At 40.6% G+C, this 25,298-nt stretch overlaps 3 protein-coding genes across 5 annotated transcripts in view; 1 reads left to right on the top strand and 2 right to left on the bottom strand.

Moving 5' to 3' along the window:
• Opn3 (opsin 3) overlaps nucleotides 1–12,089 on the bottom strand; it is a 41,092-nt gene extending 29,003 nt beyond the window's left edge. Inside the window, exons 1-3 of one of the 3 annotated variants that reach the window (XM_074047211.1) lie at nucleotides 11,608–12,088; nucleotides 9,441–9,454; nucleotides 7,403–7,459 (exon numbers count right to left, since the gene is read on the bottom strand). In XM_074047211.1, the coding sequence (XP_073903312.1) occupies nucleotides 7,403–7,459; nucleotides 9,441–9,454; nucleotides 11,608–11,971 (435 nt within the window). In that variant the 5' untranslated portion in view covers nucleotides 11,972–12,088. Of the gene's footprint in view, nucleotides 1–7,402; nucleotides 7,460–7,633; nucleotides 7,772–9,440; nucleotides 9,455–11,607 lie in introns of those variants that run through there. The other 2 variants (XM_074047210.1, XM_020174734.2) reach the window with 2 other exon arrangements.
• Chml (CHM like Rab escort protein) lies at nucleotides 516–7,442 on the bottom strand. The gene has a single exon (XM_074047208.1). It carries the CDS (start codon nucleotides 7,440–7,442, stop codon nucleotides 5,532–5,534), a length of 1,911 nt encoding a protein of 636 aa, XP_073903309.1. The 3' UTR covers nucleotides 516–5,531.
• Nucleotides 12,090–23,871: 11,782 nt separating the features above from the next.
• Nucleotides 23,872–25,298, top strand: part of Wdr64 (WD repeat domain 64) — a 131,758-nt gene continuing 130,331 nt past the window's right edge. The window contains exon 1 of the mRNA XM_020174737.2: nucleotides 23,872–24,016. Coding sequence (XP_020030326.2) covers nucleotides 23,872–24,016 — 145 coding nt within the window. The remainder of the gene's footprint in view (nucleotides 24,017–25,298) is intronic.

Here is a 25,298-nt window from a genome sequence, read left to right as displayed (position 1 = left end):
TTGTTTTACAATAGAAAATGTCTTAAACGTTCTTCAAAGGTATCTTACCTTAAGGTAAACATTCCAAAAGAATGTTTCTCAGGTTCAGTGAACTTGTCCTATTCATTTTTACATTTGTAATCTCTAGAACAATGCCAATTCATAACACACATTAGGCATTTAACTAATGTCTCTTGAATTAAATCGCTTTGATTTGGATTTCTTAGCACAGGTCACGCCCACCAGGTTTGGCCATCTGTGAATCCCACCTTCATTTCTCAGGGCTCCAAGGCTCCCCAGTGATGTGTGTTGTTTGGCTTGGCACTGTCACACTTTAATTAGTATGGAGTGTCTTCATGCTGATGTACTGAAATGCATTGCTACTTTTTTTATTCTTATCAAAGAATTTCTTCTGACAAAGACTTGTAAAACTTTCTGCCACATATTTTTGGACATTTTCTTTTTGATGTTAACATTTAGAAATGCGTTTCTTTTCATTTAAAGGAGAATCTCAGAAGTTTCCCAGAAATCAGTAATTTTCTCATTGCTTTATCAATTAATCTTTTATTTTTATTGTGTACATTAGTATTTTAAAGAAAAAATAAAGAACCTCTTAATGTTAAACTACTATTACATGTCTTTGGATTCCTTTCAATGTAGAGACCTAAATGTTTACACAAATATAAAACAGTAAGCATAATTTCCTATAATTCACATTTTTGCATACAATTTTACATCTATCAAGATTATTTAAAGACTATGTTAACAGTTAATGAGAGAAATAGCAAAACATCAAAATTTATTCATTTCTCAATTGCTGAGCTTTAAAAAAAACACTTCTATGAATGGAAATGCTAAAAACATCTTTATAAAAGTAGCTATTTTTTCTTTTAAATATTTTCCCAGGGGACAAAGGTGTGGCTCCAGCCATATGTTAAAAGACCAGTTACAGGGCTCCTGTCAGTCTTCCAGGTCACTCTTTAAAATGACTGCCAAAGTGTGATGCTACTGGTTAAAGACACAAGCAAAGTTAAACCTTCTCGCTTAATAGCATGGACTGTCAAAGTTGTCTCAACTTACAATCTAATATTCACTAACTTGAATATCATTGTAAGAACTGAATTTTATTTGCATCTTCTCATTTGCAGTCTGTTCCTTTGTAAGTCTGCCAAGAGTTACAAAGCCTTAAGGATTTGCACTCACTTAAAAATTAAGTGCTGTGCAATGCAAATAGTTTTATCCCATCTTTTCTTCCTATTTGATATAGTTTTCATTTTTCTTTGAGTTAGTCAACCTTGTCAGTGGTTTTCATGGAGCATGAGTTAGGTGCTTTCTTTCATTGCCACAAAGTCCCTCTACACCATTACCGCAATGAAAATAGTAGCCTTTTTACTTTTATACTCAACATTTTCAAGTTATTAAATGCTTCTAAGAGGCTTACTTTCCACTTGGCACCACCAAATGTTTAGAGGTTGTCTTAGAGCATCCTTTAAGGACCTGACAAGCAAAGCTCCCATTTTTTTCTCCTAAAGTATAAACATCTTTGCCTGCTTTACTTTCTTAAACTGCCACCGTTCTGTCAAATCACATAAAGCATTCCAGGTGGAATGTTAAATGGTATTGTGATAAATCTACATACTGTCACATATTGGTATTCCTTTGGAAGTGGTTTGATATACACGAGCTAATTCAATCCTCACAATAATTCAGTTCTGTATTATATTTAAGAGATGGTGGAATGGTAGCTAAGAGTGATTTTCCCAGTAAGCAGTGAAATGAAAACTCCCCAATTACCATTTTTCCATTACACCAGGGTGTCGCCCATGGGAATAGGCTCATATTTTAAATTTATCCCCTTCAACATGCTTCTATTTAAGCATCTTTCTTAAATTGTCCCAATATAGTTTGTATAATTTTATTTAAATGACTCATATATTAATATTTAAGTATTTTAAAAATTCTGTCACTGCTGGAATCTAGAAATGAGATTTCCAAGTTATATATCGGTAACTTCCTAAATTATTCTTTTATTAGTAGTACATTTGTATGACAGTATATGTTTAGCTACGTATAAAGCCATGTTAGTAGAAATATTTTCTATCTCCTGTATCTTTCTCACTTTGGAAATATTTTCTTTTGCAATGGCAAGTTTCCTCTTCCATACATAAATAAAAATGGTACCAACATCATATCCCTTCTACATGAGCCATGTTTATTACATCTTCTCAATATGAATAATGTTGGCTCTTAAGTGATTACATTTAGAAGCCTATGAAATCATTATAAAATTTAAATAAAAGATGAATGATAGTTTTTTAGAAGAGATCATAGTTAATTCTTTGAGTCTTTACCACTTTGTTCTACTAATGTTGATGTAATGGCCTGAGTCACAGTAAACAACTACTTTCACTGGTTTCTGTATTGTTTGATGACACTGTACTTCACATTTTGCCTCTATACAGAATGAGACCCTTTTAAAAATGTTTGATTTTATGTACTGCGGCCATATTTGCCTCAAATTATGCAATTAATGGCATTGTCATCTTTCATGATACATGTATATTGTTTATTATGTAAATATCTGAAAGTTCACCAGTAAGTCTTAGAGGTACAATTCTAACTTGTCAGAAAATTATACTAGATTATAACCTCCACTAAATTTTTAAATGCTCTTTCTTGGTTATAACTTGTCATATCTCCAACTTACTCTGCATGGAGTTAAATGGATCAATTTTCTTATTTTTTTAAATAATCCTTATTTTGGTCTAGTGTTAATAGTTACTTGTTTCCTTTATATTCAGCTGTATCATCTTTTGCAGCTTTGCAAAGTCTCTGTGCCTTTTCTCTATTTCTTTTAAGAAATATATGATACTGAAAAACTTCAGTAGGTCTGAATTCCCTTCCTTCTTTCCATTCTTTGTGATACTAGGAACTGAACCCAGAACAACCACTGGAGCTACACTCCCAGTTCCCCACCTCACCTTTTATTCTTTTTTTTGAGAAAAGGTTTCACTGATACCTTTGCCAGAGCTGGTCTTGAACTCCAAATACTCCTACCACTGCCTCCTGAGTAGCTGGGATTACAGGCATGCATTACCACACTTGGCTAATATTTTAAAATTTTAATTACTATGTTGTAGGTCATTCATTTCAGTTGTTTTAGTAGATTTAATCTTTAGGGTCTGCCAAATAATATCACTTTGCTATATTTAAAAACTCAGTATTAATATCAATCCATGCCCTTTCTACTTAAATCTGTCTTTTCTCATTTTCCTCAGATACACAAGAACATTAAGAGTATATTTGGAACATATATGGGCCTACTACAATTTTTTATAACTGTGTTCAAATCAAAAGATGTTATATTTTGTTAAAACTAGCCAAACTCTGCTTCAATAAGATGTATAGCGCTAAAAATACATTTATTTTTAATAATTAATCTTACTCTTTACCTTTCTGATTCAGAAAGGTGCAAGGCCATCCTCTGCTTTTCTTCACAGCAGCATTAATTTCTGGTTCTCAAGGCTACCTTTTCCTTCTCTTACAGTACCTATACTCTTCTAACAGCAAAAGGTAGTGAAAGAGCAGGGTTTTGGAACAGTGAAAGTAAGACAAGGTTCTAATATTGGCTCCTCCACACAGCAGACTCTGAGCAAATTATTACTTGAGTCCCCATCTCCTCTTTGAAAGCATGTACCATGAGATTTGCCTCATAGTGTTGTTGGGAAACTGAAATGAAAAAGCACAATATTAAGTGTTCAGCACGTAACAAAAGTTGTTTCAAAGCAGAAATTACTGTGAGTGGATTTGGTTCCTGAAAGAGCATCAGCTTCTGCATGCAGGATGGAAATGGGACAAACCAAGTCCACCTCTTCTAACAAGTGTTTGCCACTGGATGCAACCAGTTTATGACTGATGTAACCAGTTGGTTAGGGAGGTTGGAGGGGAGGGGAATTTTTATTCTTTAGATAAAAGCCAAGAGCCAATAGTAGAAGGGGACCAGGAACTACAGAAAAGGTTAGATCAAAAAGAATTAACCTAGAAGGTAACACACATGCACAGGAAATTAATGTGAGTCAACTCCTTGTATAGCTATCCTTATCTCAACCAGCAAAAACCCTTGTTCCTTCCTATTATTGCTTATACTCTCTCTTCAACAAAATTAGAAATAAGGGCAAAATAGTTTCTGCTGGGTATTGAGGGGGTGGGGGTGACAGGGAGGGGGCGGAGTGGGTGGTAAGGGAGGGGGTGGGGGCAGGGGGGAGAAATGGCCCAAGCCTTGTATGCACATATGAATAATAAAATAATAAAAAAATAAATTAAAAAAAAAAGATAAAAGCCAAGAGGAAGAAGTGATTATGAAGACTGTTACCTCACTGTTTGTGGGGTGGAGCAAACGTAGGGGCGTGGTAAGTCCTCCTTTGATTCATTCTAACAGTTAGCATGACTGATTAAAGTGGTAGAGCCAATACGGTAGCATGCTCATCCTGAAAAACTTGAGAGAATCTATTTACAGAAAGTTTTTAAAGTTATTTAATGTTGGGTGTGGTGGTAATCCCAGCACTCAGGAGGCTCTGAGGCAAGAGGACTGAAGTTTAAGGCCAGCCTGGGCTACATGGTGAGAACCTGTCTCAACAAAACAAAAACATATGCAATCCCAGGTTAAAAATACCTAGTTCAGTTTACTCCTTATAAATTCCTTTTTAGGGATTTTAGGCCAGCCATCCTAAAGCATCTTTTCCTGGGTTAATTTATCTATGTTGGCCTGGAGTTGCTTGTTGGAAGTTCTTTTAGATGTCTGAATAGGGTTTTGCAGACATTTTTTAAGCTAATTGCATTCCCTAGATTTTCTTTGCAATATACCTCCCCAAAATGAGCTTTGACTACAAATGCTGGTTCTTTCTGTAAAGTAGAGGCTATGGGTGGCCTCATTAGTTACCAGGGTCAAGGGTGTGAAATCTGCAAAATGTAACATCAGCCCTTCACAAAGAATAAAGGATCATGCAAGCTAATCTTCTAAGAATTAGAGACATTGTATTTATCATATTGGTGTTGTATTAGTTGCTAATCCTACTACCAACTCTACATGTTTCTATTATATACAAAAGATTCACACAATTATTTGTGTATGTGTTTCACTACTCAAATGGGGGTGGTAGCAACTATAATTAACTGCAAAGGTAACTAAAGCATCAGACATTATTAATTATTCTGTAGATAATGATAAAAACTGAAGACAGTGGCAGTATTACCTTCCTTTAAGCAAAGTTGCTCATATGAAACCCTCACATATATACCCAGCCATAAAATAAAGCTAACTCTATTTTAAGATTGTAGGTCATGGAGCAGATTCTGAAACAAAAAGTTCAATAACCAGTAAATCAGTTACTAATAGCTTAACAAAGACATCCAATGCCCACTGTCACAAAGACAGTGAAGGACATTTGCATAGCATTTATCACACAATCAAATCTAGTTACTCATCCAGAAACTGTTCTTCAAACAAGAACATTCCGATGCCTGGATGAAGAGCATTTCCATTTCGCTCTTCTCTAATCCTGAAGGTGCTTTCCTGGGCTTTCTAGGTCTTGCTTTTCCTCAGGAGGTTCTGGGTTGGCCCTAATGTTACTGGTTTCAGGACCATCTGGTTGCTTATCATCACCATCAAAGATAATGTCTTCTGGATTTGGAGGAGGAGGGCAGAATTCTTCACTTGGGAATATCTCCCGGAATAGCGTTTCCGCTTGGTTGACTGCATGCTCATTCCCCAGTCCAGAGTCAGGTCCAGAGCAGACATAGACATTGGAAGGTAAGTCACAATATGAGCTTCTGCTGACTCCTGAGGAATCTCTCATATTAAAATAAAGAGCCCACAAGAGTCTTGGTTTTCTGAGTTCTTCTTCGTCTGCTTCTGTCTCAGTAAAGGGAGTGAATAATTTCTTCACCACTGACTCTAAGTCTTCCCTTGCTGTTTTCAAAGATGAACAGGTCAGATGTACCAGGTAAGTGCCTTTCATGCACGTCATGGTTGATGAACTTAATTCTGTGACCCGAACAGAACAAGTTCCTGGTTCCACTGGAGGCACTATCAAGATGGAAATCTGCTGATCTGAATCTGCCTTTAGTATAGACTGATCTGTAATGAGCACTGCCCTGGAGATCTGCTTATATTGCACATTTGAGCATGTTTCCTTAGAAAGGTAACTATCCTCTACAATAAAATACTTAGCATTTATTCTTTGACCAAAGTGATCTATAATTGCTTTGCATCTTCCAGATTCTTTGTCAACTACAAGACATTGTATTTTATGGCGAAGACAATAGATTCCACCAAAAACTGCACACATTCTGCAGAAACACTGGGGAATTTCTCCTTGGCCATACAAAGGAAACAGAAAGGGAGTGTTGCCAAACCTTCCAAGACACCGAAGGAAGTTTTTTGTTGCTTTAAGGCCATCTAATGTACTACAAGATGATTCTGACGTCATTGCAATTGAGTGTAGTATAAAATGTTGGAGGCTGGGAGTTAATTTTTTAGTTTTTAAGTACTCTGAAAATAAACACTGCTTGTAATCTTGGTATTCATCAGGATGTTGTTCATAGTCTAAACAGAATGTAAGAAATTTCATTAGCATCCTCTTTTCAATCATAGTGAGTTCTTTGCTATTAAAGACATCTGCTCTGGAGCAAGGTACCTGTTCTACTTTTCCTTCCCGAAATGCAAGAATCCTAGTAACATTTTTAAATTCTGCATAACGACAAACATTTGACTTGATTAAAAGATCAATCAGCAATCCTTGAGAATAAAGCAGCTTTGATACCAAATCAATATTAAATTTCCTGCCTTCTCTAATCATTTGAGGGTAAGTAATCCTATTTCTCTTTGGTTGATCAGTGTTGTCTTCCACTGCAGGTCTGTCTTCATCTTTATCTCCTTCTGGAACTGTGCCTATACAAGTTTTATCTCCGCAGTTCTTTTCTTTCTCCACTGACTCCTCTACATCAGGTACTTCTAGCAAAACTTCTCTATGCCCTTCTTCAAGTAGATAAGTGGAATCCAGAGGTTTAGTGAGGGTACTAGATGTGTCTGAGGAGGGGTTCTTCTGCAGAGCACCAATCTCTTGAACACTGTCCTCTGTATCTTGATTAGCGTAACAAAAAACTTCTGTATGTTGAATGGTTTCATCCTTCTTGCGAAGAGGGATGGCTTCTTCTGTTTCATGGATCAAGTCTTGCCATGCAGCAGTAGTTTCTTCCTCAGTTTCACTGTTTGGTTGATAGTCCTTCAACCAGGAAAGCAATCCTGAGAAGCTGAAACTAGCCCAGTTCCCTCCATAGTAACTTCTTGAGTCAATATGCAGAACCCTTTGTCCACTTCTTGAACATGCAGCTGCAAGGATGGACTCAGGCAAACCTGTCCCTATTACAACCACATCAAACTCTGTGGGAAGACAGTCTGCCATCTTAGGAGGTGAAGAGTCTAGTGACAGCTGCTGATGAAGGAAATGCAAATGATCTAGGCCGGGGGATCCTCTCAGGTGTGATTATGCTGAAAATCTCTCCTGGTGATGTCTCAGTTCATTCCAGAAGCATGGAGTGTGCAGGTCCCAGCTGTCTAACCATTACCTTTTTAAGACATTTTAAAAGTTAGTCAGTAGCATAGAAACATGAGAGAGTACATCTAGTCACATCTGAGAATACTAATACAGATGTGTCGTTTTCATGTCTGCATTTCACTTTAGCAGTAAATGTCAAACTGCATCACATATGCATTTGTGACTGGAACTCTTCTCTGAAAGAAGAAAATTCAAAAAAGAATACAATTGTAAACAACATATAAAATCAATTTCATGCATCAGCAATTATAATCCATTATATGACTTGTTATGAATACTATATGCTAAAGTGAGTCATTAAATGACTTACATATTTCCTAATTTCTTGCAAATAAACAATAGAGACAACCTCCCCCAAATCAGGTAATACAATCATACAAAGAATGGATACACTGTCCCACAAAAATAAAAATAATTAACATAATATAGTTCTTTGCTTTTAAAAATATTTGAATGAAATCATACATAGCTATGAATGTAGAACAAAAGAAATGTGTGCCTTCACTGTGTTTATGGAAACACATTACACACTATGTTCATACTGTCATGGTAGGAATATTTTTATGGCCAATGTAGTCTGCTGGCAAATCTGGGATAGTAAGACCTTTCTATGCCCAACCAGCATTAGGATCTGGTGGTAGCTAAGTGAGATTATTTTGACTGAATTAATCAGTCAGATTATTTTAAAATAATTAATTCAGTAAAACAAATAGCATCTAAAAATATTTAGGTACATACAGAGCGGGCCTACTGAGGGGAAAATGTGTAATGAATTATTCTATGACTGTACATATGCACAAATGTGTTTGTAAGTTAAAACGAAAATTCCTGGTTTCATGCATTAACATAAGTAACACTTGTTTGTAACATATGAATAAGGTGTTGTTGGCATTTTATCAGACTGTCTCTGCAATCACAAATCACTGTGTCCTAAGCAAGAGGCCTTTCTCTACATCCTCTGCTAATACTGGTATGCTATTATTCTTGTTTTTGAATGGAAAGTCTCTCCACCGTAATGCTGGTTATATTCCACAAGCAGACTATTGATGTGATGCTAGGTGTGGCCAGAGGTGAACAGTTAAGGGCCTGAAAGGCATACTCACCTCTACCTGTGGGTCCTCAGGCTGAAGCACAACACACCCCACAGTGCTAGCCTATTGCTCACTACTGCACAGTAGCACTGAGAGTACTTTGACTTCTAATTTGCATTATCAGTAACATGATTTCTGATTTCTGATTAGTATAATGAAATCTAGGTCAGTCCTAAGAGGACTGGATATTGGTAAAACAAGGCATTCATTCAAACTTAGATGAAATTGACTAGGAAACTGACCTGACTGGTCAGTTTCACTGAAATGGTGATCCTAATATCCTAAGGATATCAGACATTTTACTTATTTTTAGCATTCCCTGAGAGGCCAGAATCTGAAAACAACAACAAAAAAAAGCAGTTGCCTTGTCTAGTCATGTATGTATAGAAAGAATGTCTGAATTAATTTGGACTTCTTCCAGCAGGGTGTGAAGAGGGAAACAAATAGGTAACCATGGTATGTGCTCATCCTTGGCTTAGAAAGGGGCAGGGCTGAGAGGACATAAGAGATGAAGACACAGGTCATCAGCACTAATGCCAAGCAATTTCTAACCTACAGACACCAAAGAATCCTCAAAATACAGAGCAGCTAGGATGATCTTAAAGAACATTAACTACTCCTTAATAAAGATGAGAAAACTGATGGCCAGGGAGAGTAAGAGGTTTGGGAAAGCCCACACGGTAAGTTAGCCACAGAATGAAGAGCAGGACCCACCCTTGGTCTTCCCACCAGACAAGTAAGCCTCTTCAAAGACTCTGGAGAAAGCAGCTACTTCTGGCATTAAAAAAAAAAAATCTCCTCTCCCTTCAATACCCCATCCTCAAGGATAACAAGAGGGGAAGTACCTTCCTTATCCATAACCCTAAATTAGAAGCATACTCCAGGCAAAGAAATTCTTTATCTTTGCTGAGAACATTTAAGCACCACAGTAACCTCACTCTCGACTTGTCCTTCAGAGTTTAATCAAGTCTCTGATTCTCTAACCCCAACATATTTACCTCCCATTTTAAAATGGGGACACCAGTCATGGTTGAAAGCACTAAATAAATGCCCTTAGAGCCAAGTGCTGTGTCTCAAGACATGTGATCCCAGCCACTCAGTAGAGATAGCAGTTCAAGGTCAGTTGAAGAAAAAAAAAAAAAAAAAAAAGGCAGTAAATATCTAAAAACAGGGCCAGGTGTGGAGGTGCGCGCCTGTGATTTCAGCTAGTGAGGAGGCATAGGTGGGAGGATCAAGGGCAAAAAATGCAAAATTCTATTTGAAAAATCTAAAGCAAAAAGAGCTGGAGGCATGGGCTCGTGGAGTGGCTTAAGTGGTAGAGTGCATGCCTAGCAAGCATGAGGTCCTGAGTTCAAAACACCAGTACCACCAATAAGGGGGGGCCGGCTGGAGGCATGGCTCAAGTAGTAAAGTGCTTGTCTAACAAGGACAGGGCCCTGAGTTCAAATTCCAGTATCACCTAAATAAATAAGTAAATAAATAAAATGCCCTGAAAAACGGAGCAGAATTCAGGTAAGATAATGTGTGGAGAATGTTTCTAGTAGTCTCAGAAAATCATTTCTGATGGTATGGACTCCAGAAGGAGTGCTGAAGGAGAAAAAAAGACAGAAGACACACGAGGGTGGGGCTCACGGTGAAAAGGGGTGAGGGAAAACATGGATGCTGTTAGCAATTATTTAAAAAAAAAAACAATACATCCTTGTTTTGAAACTCCCACTTATAGAAACAGAATTTCCCAGCACAGAAAAGGCACTTTATGGAAATAACTTTCACATCGGTGAACAAAACACCTGTTGCCCACCACAGGGGCTAGGGCTGAAATCACTCTTTCAAGCTTAGTACTGCCTAAAAAATTGCTGAATAGATGTTTTTAATTAACAAAAGGAGTGAAATCACATAGCTATGTATCACTGCCTACAGTGTCTTCCCTAAATTTTTGTACAACGGAAACTCTCAAATTTTTGTACAAAGGAATTTTGTACAAAGGAAATTCTAGGATTAGTGCTTACTAGACAGAAAGAACAGAACATTAGAATCACTGAGGCAATCAAATAAATGAAATTGAGACTTTTCTGACATTTCCTGGTTCCTTCAAAAAAACAACAACAAAAAGGAATCATGACAAATAGCACAATATTTGGGATTATCACAGCATAGGAGGTTGATGAATAAAAATATGTATGTTACACAGAGCTTGTTCTCCTTTATCTGCCAAGATAAAAGCTGTAATAACTTATCAATATAAGGATTCTAAAGAGGAACTTTGAGTCTTGAGAAATACGCATTTCTACTTGAAATCTGTGTACAAATGAAATTCCTGGAGCCCACAATTTCTTTCCCAGGCTTAAAACTCATGTCTTCCATAATATACCGGATTTCGTCACTCCTCCAACTGTCAAGTCTCAGTGAGGCTGAAGTCTTCTGTAACGAGGAGGGGTACTGTCGTTAATGAAATCGACTGACTGCATGGCTAATTATTCACCCGAGCAGGAATTCTCTGAGCCATTTCTAATCTCACCTCCTATTTTGGTGGGATGGAACGTATGAGAAGAAAAACAGTAAAAATATCTTGTAGGGCACGTGCCAATTTGCACTGTGAATGAAAGACTCTCACTCCCTAGGAGACATTCAAAGGTTTGCAAACTGTGGGTGAGCAAAAGAAATAAACAAGATCACACTGCTACGATTTTAGGTTTCCACCTCTCATTCTAGGAAACAAGTAACACGAAGGAACCCTCTTTTGGCCCCTTCTCCAACTTTCACGAGTTGATCACTTTTTCTACAGGCCCAGCAGGTACAAGGACCTGCACAGGGAGGTGAAAGCAGAGGCGACTGAGGGGCGGGGCCCGGGGCCCGGGGCCCGGGGCCCGCGGGGTGCGCGAGCGCGGACGCTTCCGCTCCCACCCACCCGGCCAACTCACCCAGGAGGCTGCCGCTAAACCCGTCCCACGCGCAGCCCACGGCGTCCCACGCCCAGCCGCTCCTCAGGCAGGACACGAGGGAAAAGGTGACTCCGAAGAGGGTCACCAGCAGGTGGCCGAGGCTGAGGCTGACCAGGAGGAGGTGGGTGGGAGCGCGGAGCCGCTGGAACTTGTAGTAGAGGACGAGCACCAGCAGGTTGTCGCCGACGCCCAGCAGCCCAACCGAGCCGAGCAGCAGCGCCAGGCGCTCGTAGGTGCCCGGGCTGAAGAGTGGCGCGGGGCTCCGCGTCCCCGCCGGCGCGGGACCCTCGGGCCCGCCGTCCTCCCCGTAGCCCTGGCCGCCGCTGCGGTTCCCCGAGTACATGGCCCGGCGCCGCTCGGCAGGCGGAGTGCTCAGCGTGCGGGGCCGCCCGCGACGCGCAGCTCAGTGGGTGGGGCCCTCGCTCCGCCCGCGGCGCTGGCCAGGGTGCGGAGTGGCGCCGCGCGGCGCGCAGAACGCCCTGCTGGCGCTCCCCTCCCACCCGCGCGCCTCGTAGCCCCGCCTGCTACCGCGCCTCGCGGTTCCTTCCGCCGCGCGCACTCGTAGCCCCGCCCCCCGGCGCTTTCCTTCCTCTCCGTCCTGCCCGCGGGCGCGTCCCCGCCCCCCAGGCGCGCACTCGTAGCCCCGCCCCCCGGCGCTTTCCTTCCTCCCCGCCCTCCCCGCGGGCGCGCCCCCGCCCTCCAGACGCGCGCTCGTAGCCCCGCCCCTTGCGCGCCTCCTCTGTACCCCGCCCCCATTCGTTGGGCCGCTCCACCCTCGGCCGGGTTTGGACCCCCGCCGGGCGAGACCAGGGGACAGGAACGCGGAAACAGCAGTGCACTTCAGCGGCTTTCACACCTCCTCTCCCCGCACCCGGCTTGAAAGCATCCTATCCATTCAGCCTTCAGTCACTCACTTCTGCATTCACTCATTCATAAATATTGATGAGCGCATGCGCTTAACCAAGTACCAGCGAGAGGGTTGGAAGAAGTGCTCCCACCCTGGCCTCTCCACTTCCTGGGAAGCTGTAATGATGCCCACCCCGCGTCACACACTTAATGTATGCAAAAGAAAACAAGTCATTAAAAGCTTGCCGTAGAATATCAAGCAATCTTGCAAACGGGGAAAACTGCAAAAAACCCGGTAAACTTGGTAACACTAAAACACCCAAAAACCGGAGGACGCGTCCAAGGTCTTTAAGATTGTGCCATGATGGAAGAGATAGGAAGCCTGCCACCCTCAGTTTCAAGATAAGGAGGGAAAAGGCGTGAGAGCGGGTCCAAGGTTATGCCCCAGGCTGGATGGGCCCCAAGTCCTTCCTGTCCTGTCTGAAAATACCAGCAGATCAGGCCTATTGAAAACCTTCTTTGGAGGTGACCGCCTGAGCTGTGCTGTCAAAGCTTTAACCTAAATCTAGCACGTATAGAGAGGTAGGAGCTATATTTAGAAAAGCACACATTTTCCTCTGGGCTTTTTCCATAGAAGAGAAATATAGTACAAGTCAAATATAGATTGTGAACGTGATGACACTTTTCAAGGGCTGCTTTTGTCACTGTCCCTGTACAGTCCTTAACAAGGACCCACACGGGGAGGCAGTCCTGTACCAATGTCCTGGACACTGGTGACTAGCAAGGAGTTTATGGAAGCTAAAGTAATTGTTTCTCTGTTCAAAAGAATAACCAGTGTCTAGGAATCACCCCAAATTCCAGGAATCCCAAATTCCCTGGGTCAGTGCTTCACCCTAGAGCATTGAGCCAAGGAGCAGGGCAGTACTCTTCTCTCAAAGCTGTGATTCTAAGACTTCTAACCTTCATTTTCCATCTAACAGACCATCCAGTCCACCTACCCTAAAAAAAGTTCTTAATTTTATATTTTGCACTTATACAGTCACTTATGTTCTGTATGTTTAATGTCCACCGTGTTTTCAGCATAGTGCACCCTCTACAGTAAGTCCCCAGTAAATATTAGTTGAATGAGTAATGGAGTCACTATATTCTTTGCTAAATGTATTTATTCATTCTTTAGTGCTGAGTCCTTTCCTCATAAAGCTTATATTCTAGTAGTGTTGAGAGAACATATGTAGGATAAAGAATTAAAAGGCAGAAAAAGGGTATAGGAGAGGGAGGAAGCAGATTATTTAGACAGGCGATTGCAGGTAGTGCTGAACTGAATACTGTGAGCACAGGGTGCTTGTGCTGAGGTGGGATTTGTGCTTGGTGTGTTGGAGGAACAGCAATATAGCAGAGTAAGAATGGAAATGAGGGTGGACAGGTGGGTGAGCACTGGTTGGCTGGATCATGAGGTGACTTGGCTTTATTCTACCAGAGAGTCCAGGGTAATGCCTAAGCAAGAGGAGTAGTAGCGATGAATGAAAAGGACCAGTAAAAGACTTTCGGCAAATGTTTGGGAATTTTGATACTTGTTCTTTACAATACCACAAATTGTGAAGGGTACTTATTCAATTTGGCAGAAACAGATGAAATACCACATATGTGATTTCCTTTGCCAATAATAACATGTTTTGTGTTGATTTCAGAATTATGTATTGATGGGATAATGGCAAAATACTACTGCTTAAAACAAGCGTGGTTCTAGGATGAGGTTAAACGCATGGGTCAGTGGAACAGAATGGAATCAAGCAATGAACCCTCACATATAGGTCAGCTGATGTTTGACAAGATGCCAACACATTGGGGTGGGGGGGTAAGGACAGTCTTTTCAACAAGTGCTGGTGCAAGTGTAAACTCATATACCAAAGAATGAAGTTGGGCCTTATGCTCCATCATGTACAGAATTAATTCAAAATGGGGCAAAGACCTAAATATAAGAGCTAAGCCCATGAAGTTGTTTTGTAAAAACTTCATGGATATGACACCAAAGCATAGGTAACAAAAGAAAAAAATAGATAAATGAGACTTCATTAAAAAAAAACCTTGCATATCAAAGGCCACTATCAAAAAACTGAAAACACAATCCATACAAAAGGAGAAATATTTGCAAATCATGTACCTGATAAGGGATTAATATGCAGAATACATAAAGAACTCCTAGAACACACCACCCATAACAGTAAAACCTTACACAATTCTATTAAAAAATGGGCAAAAGTCCAGAATAGATTTTTCTCCAATAATATGCAAATGACCAATAAGCACATGAAAAGAAGCTTAACATCATTAGTTGTTATGGAAATGCAGTCCAAACTATAATGAAATACCAATTCACATGTATTAGAATGGTTATTATGAAAACATAAAACAGTATTTAAAATCCACAGAAAATAAGTTTTGCAAGTATGTGGAAAAATTAGGACCCTGGTGCTTGCTGGTGGGACAGTTGCTATGGGAAGCAGTCTGATGGTTCCTTCCAAAGGCAGACATAGAATTACCAAATGACCTGACAGTTCTACTGCCAGGGATACACCCTAAAGAACTGAAAACAGGGGCTTGAATGGATTATTTGTGCACCAGATAATCCACATTATTTGTGTTACTCATTATGGCCAAAAAGTGGAAATAATGCAAATGTCTATCAACAAAGAAGTGATAAACAAAAGGTAGTATATATATATATATATATACATATATATATATATATATATGTATATATATATATATATATATAATTATATATATATAATATAGATCATGTAGTATATACATATATACGTAGTATATATAGTACAAAATATATATAAATTATATATCATATATAAGATTAATTATATACAATATACTATATATAATATATAACAAGTTTGTATATTATATGTAATGGATATTAATCATAGAAAGGAATGGAATTCTAGAATACACTGCATCTTGGATACACTTTAAAAACAGTATGCTAAGTAAAGTAAACCATACACAAAAGTATAAACATTATGTCCTATTTATATGAGGTGCCTATGGACCTGCCTCAATGCACAAAAAGTAGAATGATGGTTTCCATGAGCTGAGCATAGGGAGGAATGGAGAATTGTTTAGTGGGCACAGAGTTTCTTTTGGGGTTCTGGAAATGGGTAGTGGTGATAGTTATGTGATATTATGAATGTCTTGATACCATTTAATTGTACACTTTAGAATGATTAAAATGGAAGATTTCACTTTGTACATTAAGCCACAATTTAAAAAAAAGAAAAAGAAAAACACTCAAATCATTCTCGTTTTCATTTCATTATTGATGTAAACAATTTATTGAGCAAGCAGGACTTTTGGTGCAAGCAAAAAGTGACTTTAATTTCTTTGCCACCATTCATTTTGATTGTCTTCTTTCCACTTGTTCTTCTAGTCCTTTGATTAAAATTTGGCAGGTCTCAAAGCTTTTCTGGTCAATTCTAGTTAACATAAATCTAGAACATTGTAATACTGAAACACTAGAGCCCATACAAATGGCACATATCCACCCTCCAAAACTGTGTCTGCTTCAGGCTAGGAGAACTGTGAGGATGGAGGTGGGAAAGAGAACAAGTTCAGTTTCTTCCATTTCCTTTGCCCGCTACCTAACGATGTTACTCTTGCCCACTCCAGTTTTACCAGTAAAAATCTTGAGTGGTAAAGTTGTCATCTGATGTCAGTGACCTCTGAGTATATCAGATTTTAAACAACTTTTTCCTCCTCTGTGGTGATTTGTGTATTCTCAAGAAAACCTGAGCACCACGGGGCAATGGCTTCATCACCTGGTAAGTTGGGTCTCCCTCTCAGCACAGCCTAGGGTCCCCAAGACTCTACAGGTAGTCTTCACCAGTAGGGCATCTCCAAGTTGATCCAGTGTGGGTCCTCTACAAAGAGTCCAGCATCTGCCCCCAGGGATATAGGTATGCATCCTTGCCTGGACCAAATTCCTAAAGTGGTCTGCTGTGGAGATCTGGCTAGCCTGCCTCTCTCTTTCCAGGTGGTGGAAAGAAGTAAGGGAAAATCTTGTCCTCTTGAAGTGCTCATTAAGGGTCTCTTCTAGCTCCTAGTCAACTTGCTGTCTTTTCTTAAGGAGTTTGGCAGAGAGAATGACCAAATAAATGCATGCAGACTGGTTCCCAATCCTCCAGACATCTCCCATATGGGTTGCCCCTTAGGATGAGGGAATTCATGAAGATTTTGATTTCATTACTGATGTAAACAATTTATTGAGCAAGCAGGACTTTTGGTGCAAGCAAAAAGTGACTTTAATTTCTTTGCCACCATTCATTTTGATTGTCTTCTTTCCACTTGCTCTTCTAGTCCTTTGATTAAAATTTGGCAGGTCTCAAAGCTTTTCTGGTCAATTCTAGTTAACATAAATCTAGAACATTGTAATACTGAAACACTAAAGCCTATACAAATGGCACATAGCCAACCTTTGTAGGTTTTCTCCCAAGGCAGAAAGGGGTTCATTTTAATATCTGATGCACTGGAACATTATCAAGTCATTAAATTTCCATGTTCCAAGAAGGTCCTTTGCCAAGTATGGGAGAGGGGATGGAGATAAGCTTTATCTGGTGTTCCTTTCTGAAACAACCCTAGCCTTCTGCGCCATGCATGTTCAGCTGGGAAGAAACTTCACCTCTTACTCAACCAACTCATCTCCTTCCTGGGGCTGGGAAGACCTCCTTCCCTAGCCCCCTAACTCTGGTCCCTGGTGAGAAGAAATGTCCTTACAGAAAATCTTGCCAGCTCGGTCCCTGTCGCCGGGCTCGCGCGGCGTGGATCCGCGCACCGCGGAGGCCCCGGGGCTGCGTCCGCCGGGATGGAGCTGTCAGCAACGGGCCTCCGCGGTGCGCGGCGCCGTGGTTTAGCGAGCCGGCTCCTCCGTCCGGCGGGCGACCCCCAGGCCGCCTCCGGCGTCCGCCCCGCGACACCCAGTCCCGAGCCGCCCTGTAGACGCCGCCCGGCCCGGGCGTGGGAGGGACTTGGATTCTGCCGGTGAGTGCATCGGTACTTGAACGGAACGTACCTGCGCGGTAACAGACTGACCCAATGACCTCTCGTTTACCCGCGACGGCTTGGAAAACAAGAAAGCAAACCTTGTGTGCAGTTTCCAAGATGCATTTTTAAGTAAAAAGTTCTGCAGGTTACATAATCTGCCCATTTTACAGAAAACGTGTGACCTGTGCAAGATCGTGTAACTCGTTTCACGCCAAATAATTGCACCATATTCTTATGGAGCAGTTGGAAGGATGGTGAAAAGAAAAAAGTGATAGATCATCATGAACACTCAAGTTTAAGGACTGAACTAGAGCCAAGGGATTAAACACCAACCAATGGTTTCTGTTTAAACATTCCTGACATGCCCTGGAGTGCAAGATGAATCATGCAAAGTGCAGGACACCACCCTAATGCTTCTAAAAATGACCGTCATCAGCAGTAACCTGGCAACTCCACTTGCTATCTGCCACAAGAAAATGAGAGTCATGCCACGAATATGTGAACAGCCAGCTGAAGTCAGGCAAGACCTTGGCTTGTGTGGGCTGGATTTCATGCAGGTGGGAACGCTGTCTGACTTGTGCGGGTCACGATCCTGACCTTGTTCTGTCCCCAGTATAATCAACAGCCCATACTTTGTAGTAGTCTAACCACAAAGAATGCCAAACCCAGCTCGGGAGACTGACTGTGTTACTCCTGTAGTCCAGCTGTTCAAAACATAGGGCCCAGGGGTGGGGCCCGAGGCTTACTGGTAGAACCAGGCTTGTGCCAGGCTCAGCATTCAGTACTCAGCTGGCCTCTTCTCATAAACATCTATATTTCAACCCCTCTTTGTAAAATGTATTTGAAGGTTTCAACATAAAATCTAAGTAAAACCAAAAAACAAAACAAAAAAAAGAAAATCTTGCCAAACTTATCTGCCTTTTTCCAGTCTTAGGAATGTAATTTAGTGAATGCAATTGAACATTTATAAAAAAGAGAGAATCTAGCATGTCTTCAGGTTCTGTCAATTCTAACTTCAGACAAGTGGAATGTAGGGATCAAATACATCTACATAAACTCCAGAGTTTATGTATGTGATACATTTGCTTTTAAAATGAAATCTGATTTGCAGCCTTGCTATTTTTTTGTTAGCTTTATATCACTATAACAAATGGCTGAGATAATCAACTTTTAAAGAGAAAAGGCTTATGTTTGCTCACAGTCTGAGAGGTTTAAGTCCATGATTGGTTGGCCCTGTTGCTTTTGAGCTTGTGGTCAAGCAGAATACCATGGTGGGAGCATGTGGTGGAAGAACGCTTCTCATCTCATGGCCAGGAGTAAAAAAGGAAAAGGAATGGAGTCCCACCATCCCTTTCAAAGGTACGACCCCAATGACCTAAAGACTTCCTACTAGGCCCCTCCTATTAAAGTTTCTACCACCTCCTAATAGCACCAAGATGGGGACCAAACTTTTAACAAATGGGCTTTTGTGTGACATTCAAGATCCAAACAACAGCACTGTTAAGAACAGAGTTTAGCTAACCAAGGAATTAGGCAAGAGTAAATACTCAATTTTTTCATGGAACTGGTTAAATATAAATATGTAAAATATATATAGTTATATGTAATATATATATATATATGTATATACACCAATTCTCATTATAGTGATAATTTACTACAATCGAATTTTTCTAAGTTTCCTAAGGGATAAAAGTAAAAATACGTTATGAACAAAGAATTAGGAATCAGAATAGCTTATGATCAATAAAAGAAACTGGTCAGAATAGACTTCTTATAGTGGCAGTACTAGAAACAAGAAGACAGTTGAATAATAATAATATTGGAAGAAAATAATGTCCAACCTAGAATTCTATGCCCAACCAAACATTGATCAAGGAAAGATCAGGATATCTTCAGAGATGTAAGCCTCAAAAATATATCTTCTAGGCACTATTTCTGGATGTGAGCTGCCAAAAATGAGGGGACAAACCATGAAAGATATAGGATATAAGCTTGAAGATAAGAAAATTCCCAAAAGGATGGCAAAAGATGATGGCATTCTGACACTGTGCCACAGAATATCTCAGACATTAGTCCATACTGCAGGAATGGGACACATGTGGAAGAGTATTGTTACGAAGATGCTTCCGGCCTGCAATTCATCTTTTTATCTTGAATGTGCCTCAGTAAGCCTGACCTTGCAGCACCTGGTCAGCTAGGGTTACTTTCTGTTGAGGTTCTAGCCTGTCACTAATGCCTGCTACATGCATCAGCCTGGAATGCTCATTCTACCCCAGAGGAATTCTTACCCTGAAAACTGGAGTTGGCCATGGTGAATGAGAATCAGGAAATACAAAGTAACCTATCGCTCCAATAAGATTCCCATTAGATAGCTGCCATTTGGCCCACATGACAGACCGGCTGAGGACCCAACCTTGGGCTTTGGTCACTCTCATTTGCTGACTTCCACAGATGGGCTGTCATAACACTCATGGAAGCTGAAACAAACTAGCCTATTCCACCCACATCCTTTCTTTGTGTGTGCATGTATGTGTGTGTGTGTGTGTGTGTGTAGGTGGAACTGGAGGTTGAACGCAAGACTTTTCATTTGCTAGGTAGGTACTCTAACACTTGACCCAAACCACCAGCCCATCACTTGTATTTCTTCTAGAAAAATAGCGACAATATCATTTCTTCTGTTTATATAGCTAAGTATGTGTTTGCTTCTAAACTTTCTGTCACATTTCATAGTCTCTTATATGTAAAAAAAAAACACTTAAAAATAACATATTGGAGAAAAATAAAAAATTTTTTCTAATAAAGGGGATTAGAAGCATGAGGACAGGCTTATGAACTAACACAGTGAAATTTAAATAATGTGGATAGTTCTATTGAAGCTGCAAAATTATCAAAGCATATGGCATGAACTAGAAAGAAATTTTCTAAAATTGGTAGTTTTGTAAAAGTGATAAGAACAGGATGATTTTTTAAACATTGTTTGAATTTGTGGCTATATCATCTTTGCAACTGAGAGAATACAAGCACAAATGCATCCTATAGCTCTACAAATGCCGTCACACCTGTGAATTGCTCCAGCACACGCTAAGATGTTCACGAAGCCATTGCTATCATATGTATTTACACCTTCCCTCTGTCTCCACTTTCTTTAACCCACCACTCCACTGAGATCCTTTTCTCAAGGTCACTGTAATTCACATCCCAAGGCTGACATTCTGTCTTCACGTTATGTAAACTGTCAGTGTATTTGGCATAGTTGACTATTCCTTTATATTTTCATATTTACCTGTAAATATTTCAGCATGTAGCTCTAAAACATAACATTAAAAAATTCAGTGCTATGGTATTAATGTTTGTAAACCACCCACTCCACACACACATAGTTCATTTGTTGAAACCTAACCATCAAGCTGATGGTATAACATGTTGGAGGCTCTTTGGGAGGTGACTGGGTCATGAGGGTTCTGTTCTCATGAATGGAATTGTGCCCTTGAGAGAAGCTCTATTGGCCCCATGTGAGGACACTCAGAAGGTGTCATCTCTGAGGAAGGGGCTCTCACCAGATACTGAATCTGCTAGAGGTTTGGTCTTGTTCCCAGTCTGCAGAATAATGGGAAATAAAATTCTGATTTTTTGTAAATTACTCAGTCTAACATAATTTTGTTATAGCAGCAGGAATGTACTAAGGCAAACAATATAACATAAATCATTGTTATAATATCTAATATAATTAATAATTTTTAATATCAAATAGCTAGTCATTATTCCAATTTTCAATTGTTTTGTGTTATAATCAGTTTCAGCTGAGTTGTGGATTCAAGATCTAAATACAGTCCACACGTTAACCTGAGCCTCTATCACCTCTTACTTGAATTATTGAAATTGCCACCTGTTGTGTGAGTTTCCCAGGGAAGCATAGAGGAAACACCTGCCTCTGAATTGGGACAGCACTGACAGATGAAGAATGACTCAAACAAGTCTATCTTGACAAGTAAATGTGTTTAGCTTGTAAGCCCCACTACCCATGAACCCCTACTCCCAAGCTCTAAGTTTATGTGGCACCCAGCAGAGGGCAAACGCAAAACTGGTCAAAGAAGAAATACCAGTTCAGGTACACTGTTCTTGCCCTTATCAGAAATTTCAAAGGTCTCCAGAGAACACTGTCAGATCCTGAGAAGGATGGCTCTGCTTTGCTGCAGTTAGCACCTTGGTACAAGGAACAGATTAATGGTGGCCTGCTGCACACTGGCATTATACTGACTAGGGTTTGGAGAGTCATTTTCCCTGCATGACCTCACTGCTTTCTCTGCTTCTAGCTTTTTTCACTTTCAGCTCATGCTTCACAAAGTGCCTGGAGCAATCCTTTCCCATATAAGTCAGGTCATGGCAGTACTCTGCTCAAAACACTTTCCATTTTTTGAAGGAAAGCCAATGTCCTTACAGCAGCCTTCAAGGTCTCACATTATCTGGTCACCACCCCTGGCTCTCTAACCTTAGCACCCCATCTTGTTCTTCTTATCACTGCAGTCCCACTGGGCTTTCTGATGTTCCTCAGACATGTGGAGCCTATGCTGATCTCAAGACTTTATTCCCGCTGTTCCCTAGAACACATTTCTACCATCTATCCACATGGCTTGCTACCTCTCTACCTTCTGGTTTCTGCTCAAATGTCTCTTTATTAATAAAGTAGTTTACCTTTCCTCATCTCCCCTACCAACCTCAACACACACACACACATACGCACCCCTCTACTCTCTTTTTTTTACATACTATTTGCTGGTTTGTTTCTTTGTCTTCTCCATTAGATCATAAATTCAAGAAGTCATTTGGTGACCTGGGCATGGTGGTACATGCCTGTAATCCCAGCTTCTTGGGAGGTGAAGACAAGAGAATTGTAGTTTGAGGCCAGCCTGGGCAAAATGTTAGTAAGACTCCACCTCATCAAGCAAGCCGGGCATGAGGCACATGCTTATAATCTCAGCTATGCTGTAAGCAGAGGCAGGAGGATCATGGTCTGAGCCTGGTTTGGGCAAAAGCATGAGACTCTTTAGTTTATTTAAAAAAATAAACTAAAGCAAAAAAATAGGGCTTAGGGCATGGCTCAAGTGTGATGCCCTGGGCTCAAACCCTAGTACCACCACCACCAAGAAAAGAAGCTATTTTCTATTGTTGTGTCATCAGTGCCCAAAACAGCCCCTAGTATGAATTAGGTGTTCAACAGAATGAATGGATAAATGAGTATAAAAACGCAGCATAAGTATTATAGGAAAATTGGTTCTCCAGATATTACTGAATAGTATTTAGGGGAAAAAAGAAGAAATAAATAGTGTTGGAGATTCTCTATTTAGAATATTACATAGATATTTTCTTTCTTAATAGATGGTGGCCAGAGATGCATACCAAGGGGACAGGGATGGAACCTGAGGACCCACCCAAGACAATGTGCTTCATCTCTGAGTGCGAGGTCTTGCTGAGATGTTTTAACAGATGGACAAGCAAGGGAGTAGCAACCTCATCCAACTCACTTAAGTCATAGGAAGATAACTGTTGCTAAACAGATATCTCTTTCCACAAAAAGTTGAAGATTGGAAAGCAATTGAAATGAATAAGACTGAAGATTTCAATTAAAGGAAAAGAGATACAGAAAGGCCTCTTTTCCTTTCAACTGACTCCTTACCTTGAAAAATCCACAGAACCAGGAACTACTTCCTTATTCTTAGCATATTTTATTATTTTAACCCAGGTCAGTACATAAAGGAGCAAGAAATGTCTTCACTTGTGGCAGAAATGGCAGGGGCTAAAATATAATTTTAACCTTAGAAGTTCAAATTTTCATACTTAGTATAGCTACAAGAATGAGTGTGAACCTCACTTCATGCAGTATCATGAAGTAGACAAAAGGCTTGAGGTGAGAAGAGATACAGGAGGAGAAAGTGATGCCCGGTTTCCTTGCTAGGACTTGACCCGTCTGCTTCCCTCTTAAGAAGTGAACACACACACACACACACACACATCCCTCTGGGGGGACCGCAACCCCCTTGAGAAAAAGTAGGGATTTACAGAGATATTGTGATGTAAAGGACACTGGTGACATTGTGAGGTCAGGGGTTTGACTGAAGTGTTTACCCATGTGAAACACATTAGACTGAAGCCAGCTTTCTTCCTGGCTCACATCCTGCTGACAATTCTTACTCCTCCCCATAAAATGGGATTTTAAGATCAAAGGAATGAGACCTAGGGAAAAAACGAGATAGCAGAGACGTATTGTAAGAACTGGAAGGCTTCCCACATTGGTAAATTTGCAGTATTATTTCTATGCAGAAATAAAAGATTCCCTAAGCTTATATGGACTCCAGAGAGGACAAACGCTTTAACAAGTCACTTCAGATCAACAGTTTCAAAGAAGCCTTGAATGGGTTTAAACAACTGGTTGAACAGACTGCAGCCCAGAAAAAAGATGAAAGAGCAGGATTGCTTATCCAAAAAGAAGGTAAGAACAGTTGGGGCCGTTGATTAGAATTGGGACACGGCTTCAGCAGTCAGAGAAAAGCGACATGGCACCTGAATTAGGGCAAGACCTGAGTATTTTTTCTGTCCTTAAATAGCTAACTGGATTTGGGGAAGCATTTTCTACTTTTCAGAACCTTAGTTGTCTCAATTGCAAAACTAGAGTTCTTCTGTAGGCACCATCATTTGATGGTTTACTGGCTGACCTTATATTCTCAATAGTGCATAGTGACCATGTGGGAAGCCAATGGTGTCACTGTGTTATTCAGATTTCCATCTCTATAACAAAATATCTGGGATAATTGACTTAAGAAGAGGAAAGGTTTGTTTTGGAGGCTTCAGTCCACGGCTTGTTGGCCTGTTGCTTTTGTGCCTGTGGTGAGACAGTATGTGATGGTGAGAGCCTGTGATGTAAGAAGCTGCTCATGTCATGGAAGAGAGAGGAAGGGGCCAGGGGCCAATACTCCTCTTCTTCAAAGGCACATCCTCAATAACCTAACTTCCTCCCACTAGGCTCCATCCTATAAAAGTTCCACCACCTCCCGAAGGCACCATGGGCTGGCCACCAAGCCTTTGACATACACAGGCCCTTGGGGAGCACTCACTCACCCTATCATCTGTTTACCTACAGTATGGTGAGATATAGGATTCTACTGCCTGGGCAACACTCCTCATGTCTCCAAGCAGGAGTGATTTGTGTATGTGGTGGAAGTGGAGAAGCAGAGAAACCAAAACAGAGAGTAAAAGTACATCATGACCATGGCTAGGTGGAAGGAACAGTACGATGTTCAGTTTTGGGATGTTGAGGACAGCATGAAGAGTAAGGTTGAGCCAGGCATGGTGGTGTATGCCTATAATCCCAGTTACTCAGGAGCTGGAGGCTAGCCTGGACAAAGGTAGCCAGACCCTGCTTCAAAAATGGAATAAAAACTAAAGGGCTGGGGGCCTGATTCAAATAGTAGAGTGCTTATCTAGCATGCTGAAGGCCCTGGGTTAACCCAGCAATACCAGAAAAACAAAAGAGTAAGGCTGAATAGCACAGTCAAAGCCAACAGAGCAAACTCTGTTGAAGAAGAAGCAGGGTCCACATACCTGCTGAAGGGACAGCTTGGCCATCTTTTCAGTGTGCCAACCTGTGTAGTAAGATGTAACTAAAAATCTTGACTTTTGGTGTCCAAACCCAAACTGGCATTATTTGACTTACTTTATAAGTCGCTATAATAAATATAATTTCATTTGATTTCAATGTCAATCTAAATAGGCAA

The sequence above is a fragment of the Castor canadensis genome, chromosome 11, assembly GCF_047511655.1.
Source record: "Castor canadensis chromosome 11, mCasCan1.hap1v2, whole genome shotgun sequence".
In the NCBI taxonomy this organism is placed as follows: Eukaryota; Metazoa; Chordata; class Mammalia; order Rodentia; family Castoridae; genus Castor; species Castor canadensis.
This window is presented reverse-complemented; position numbering and strand designations above follow the sequence as displayed.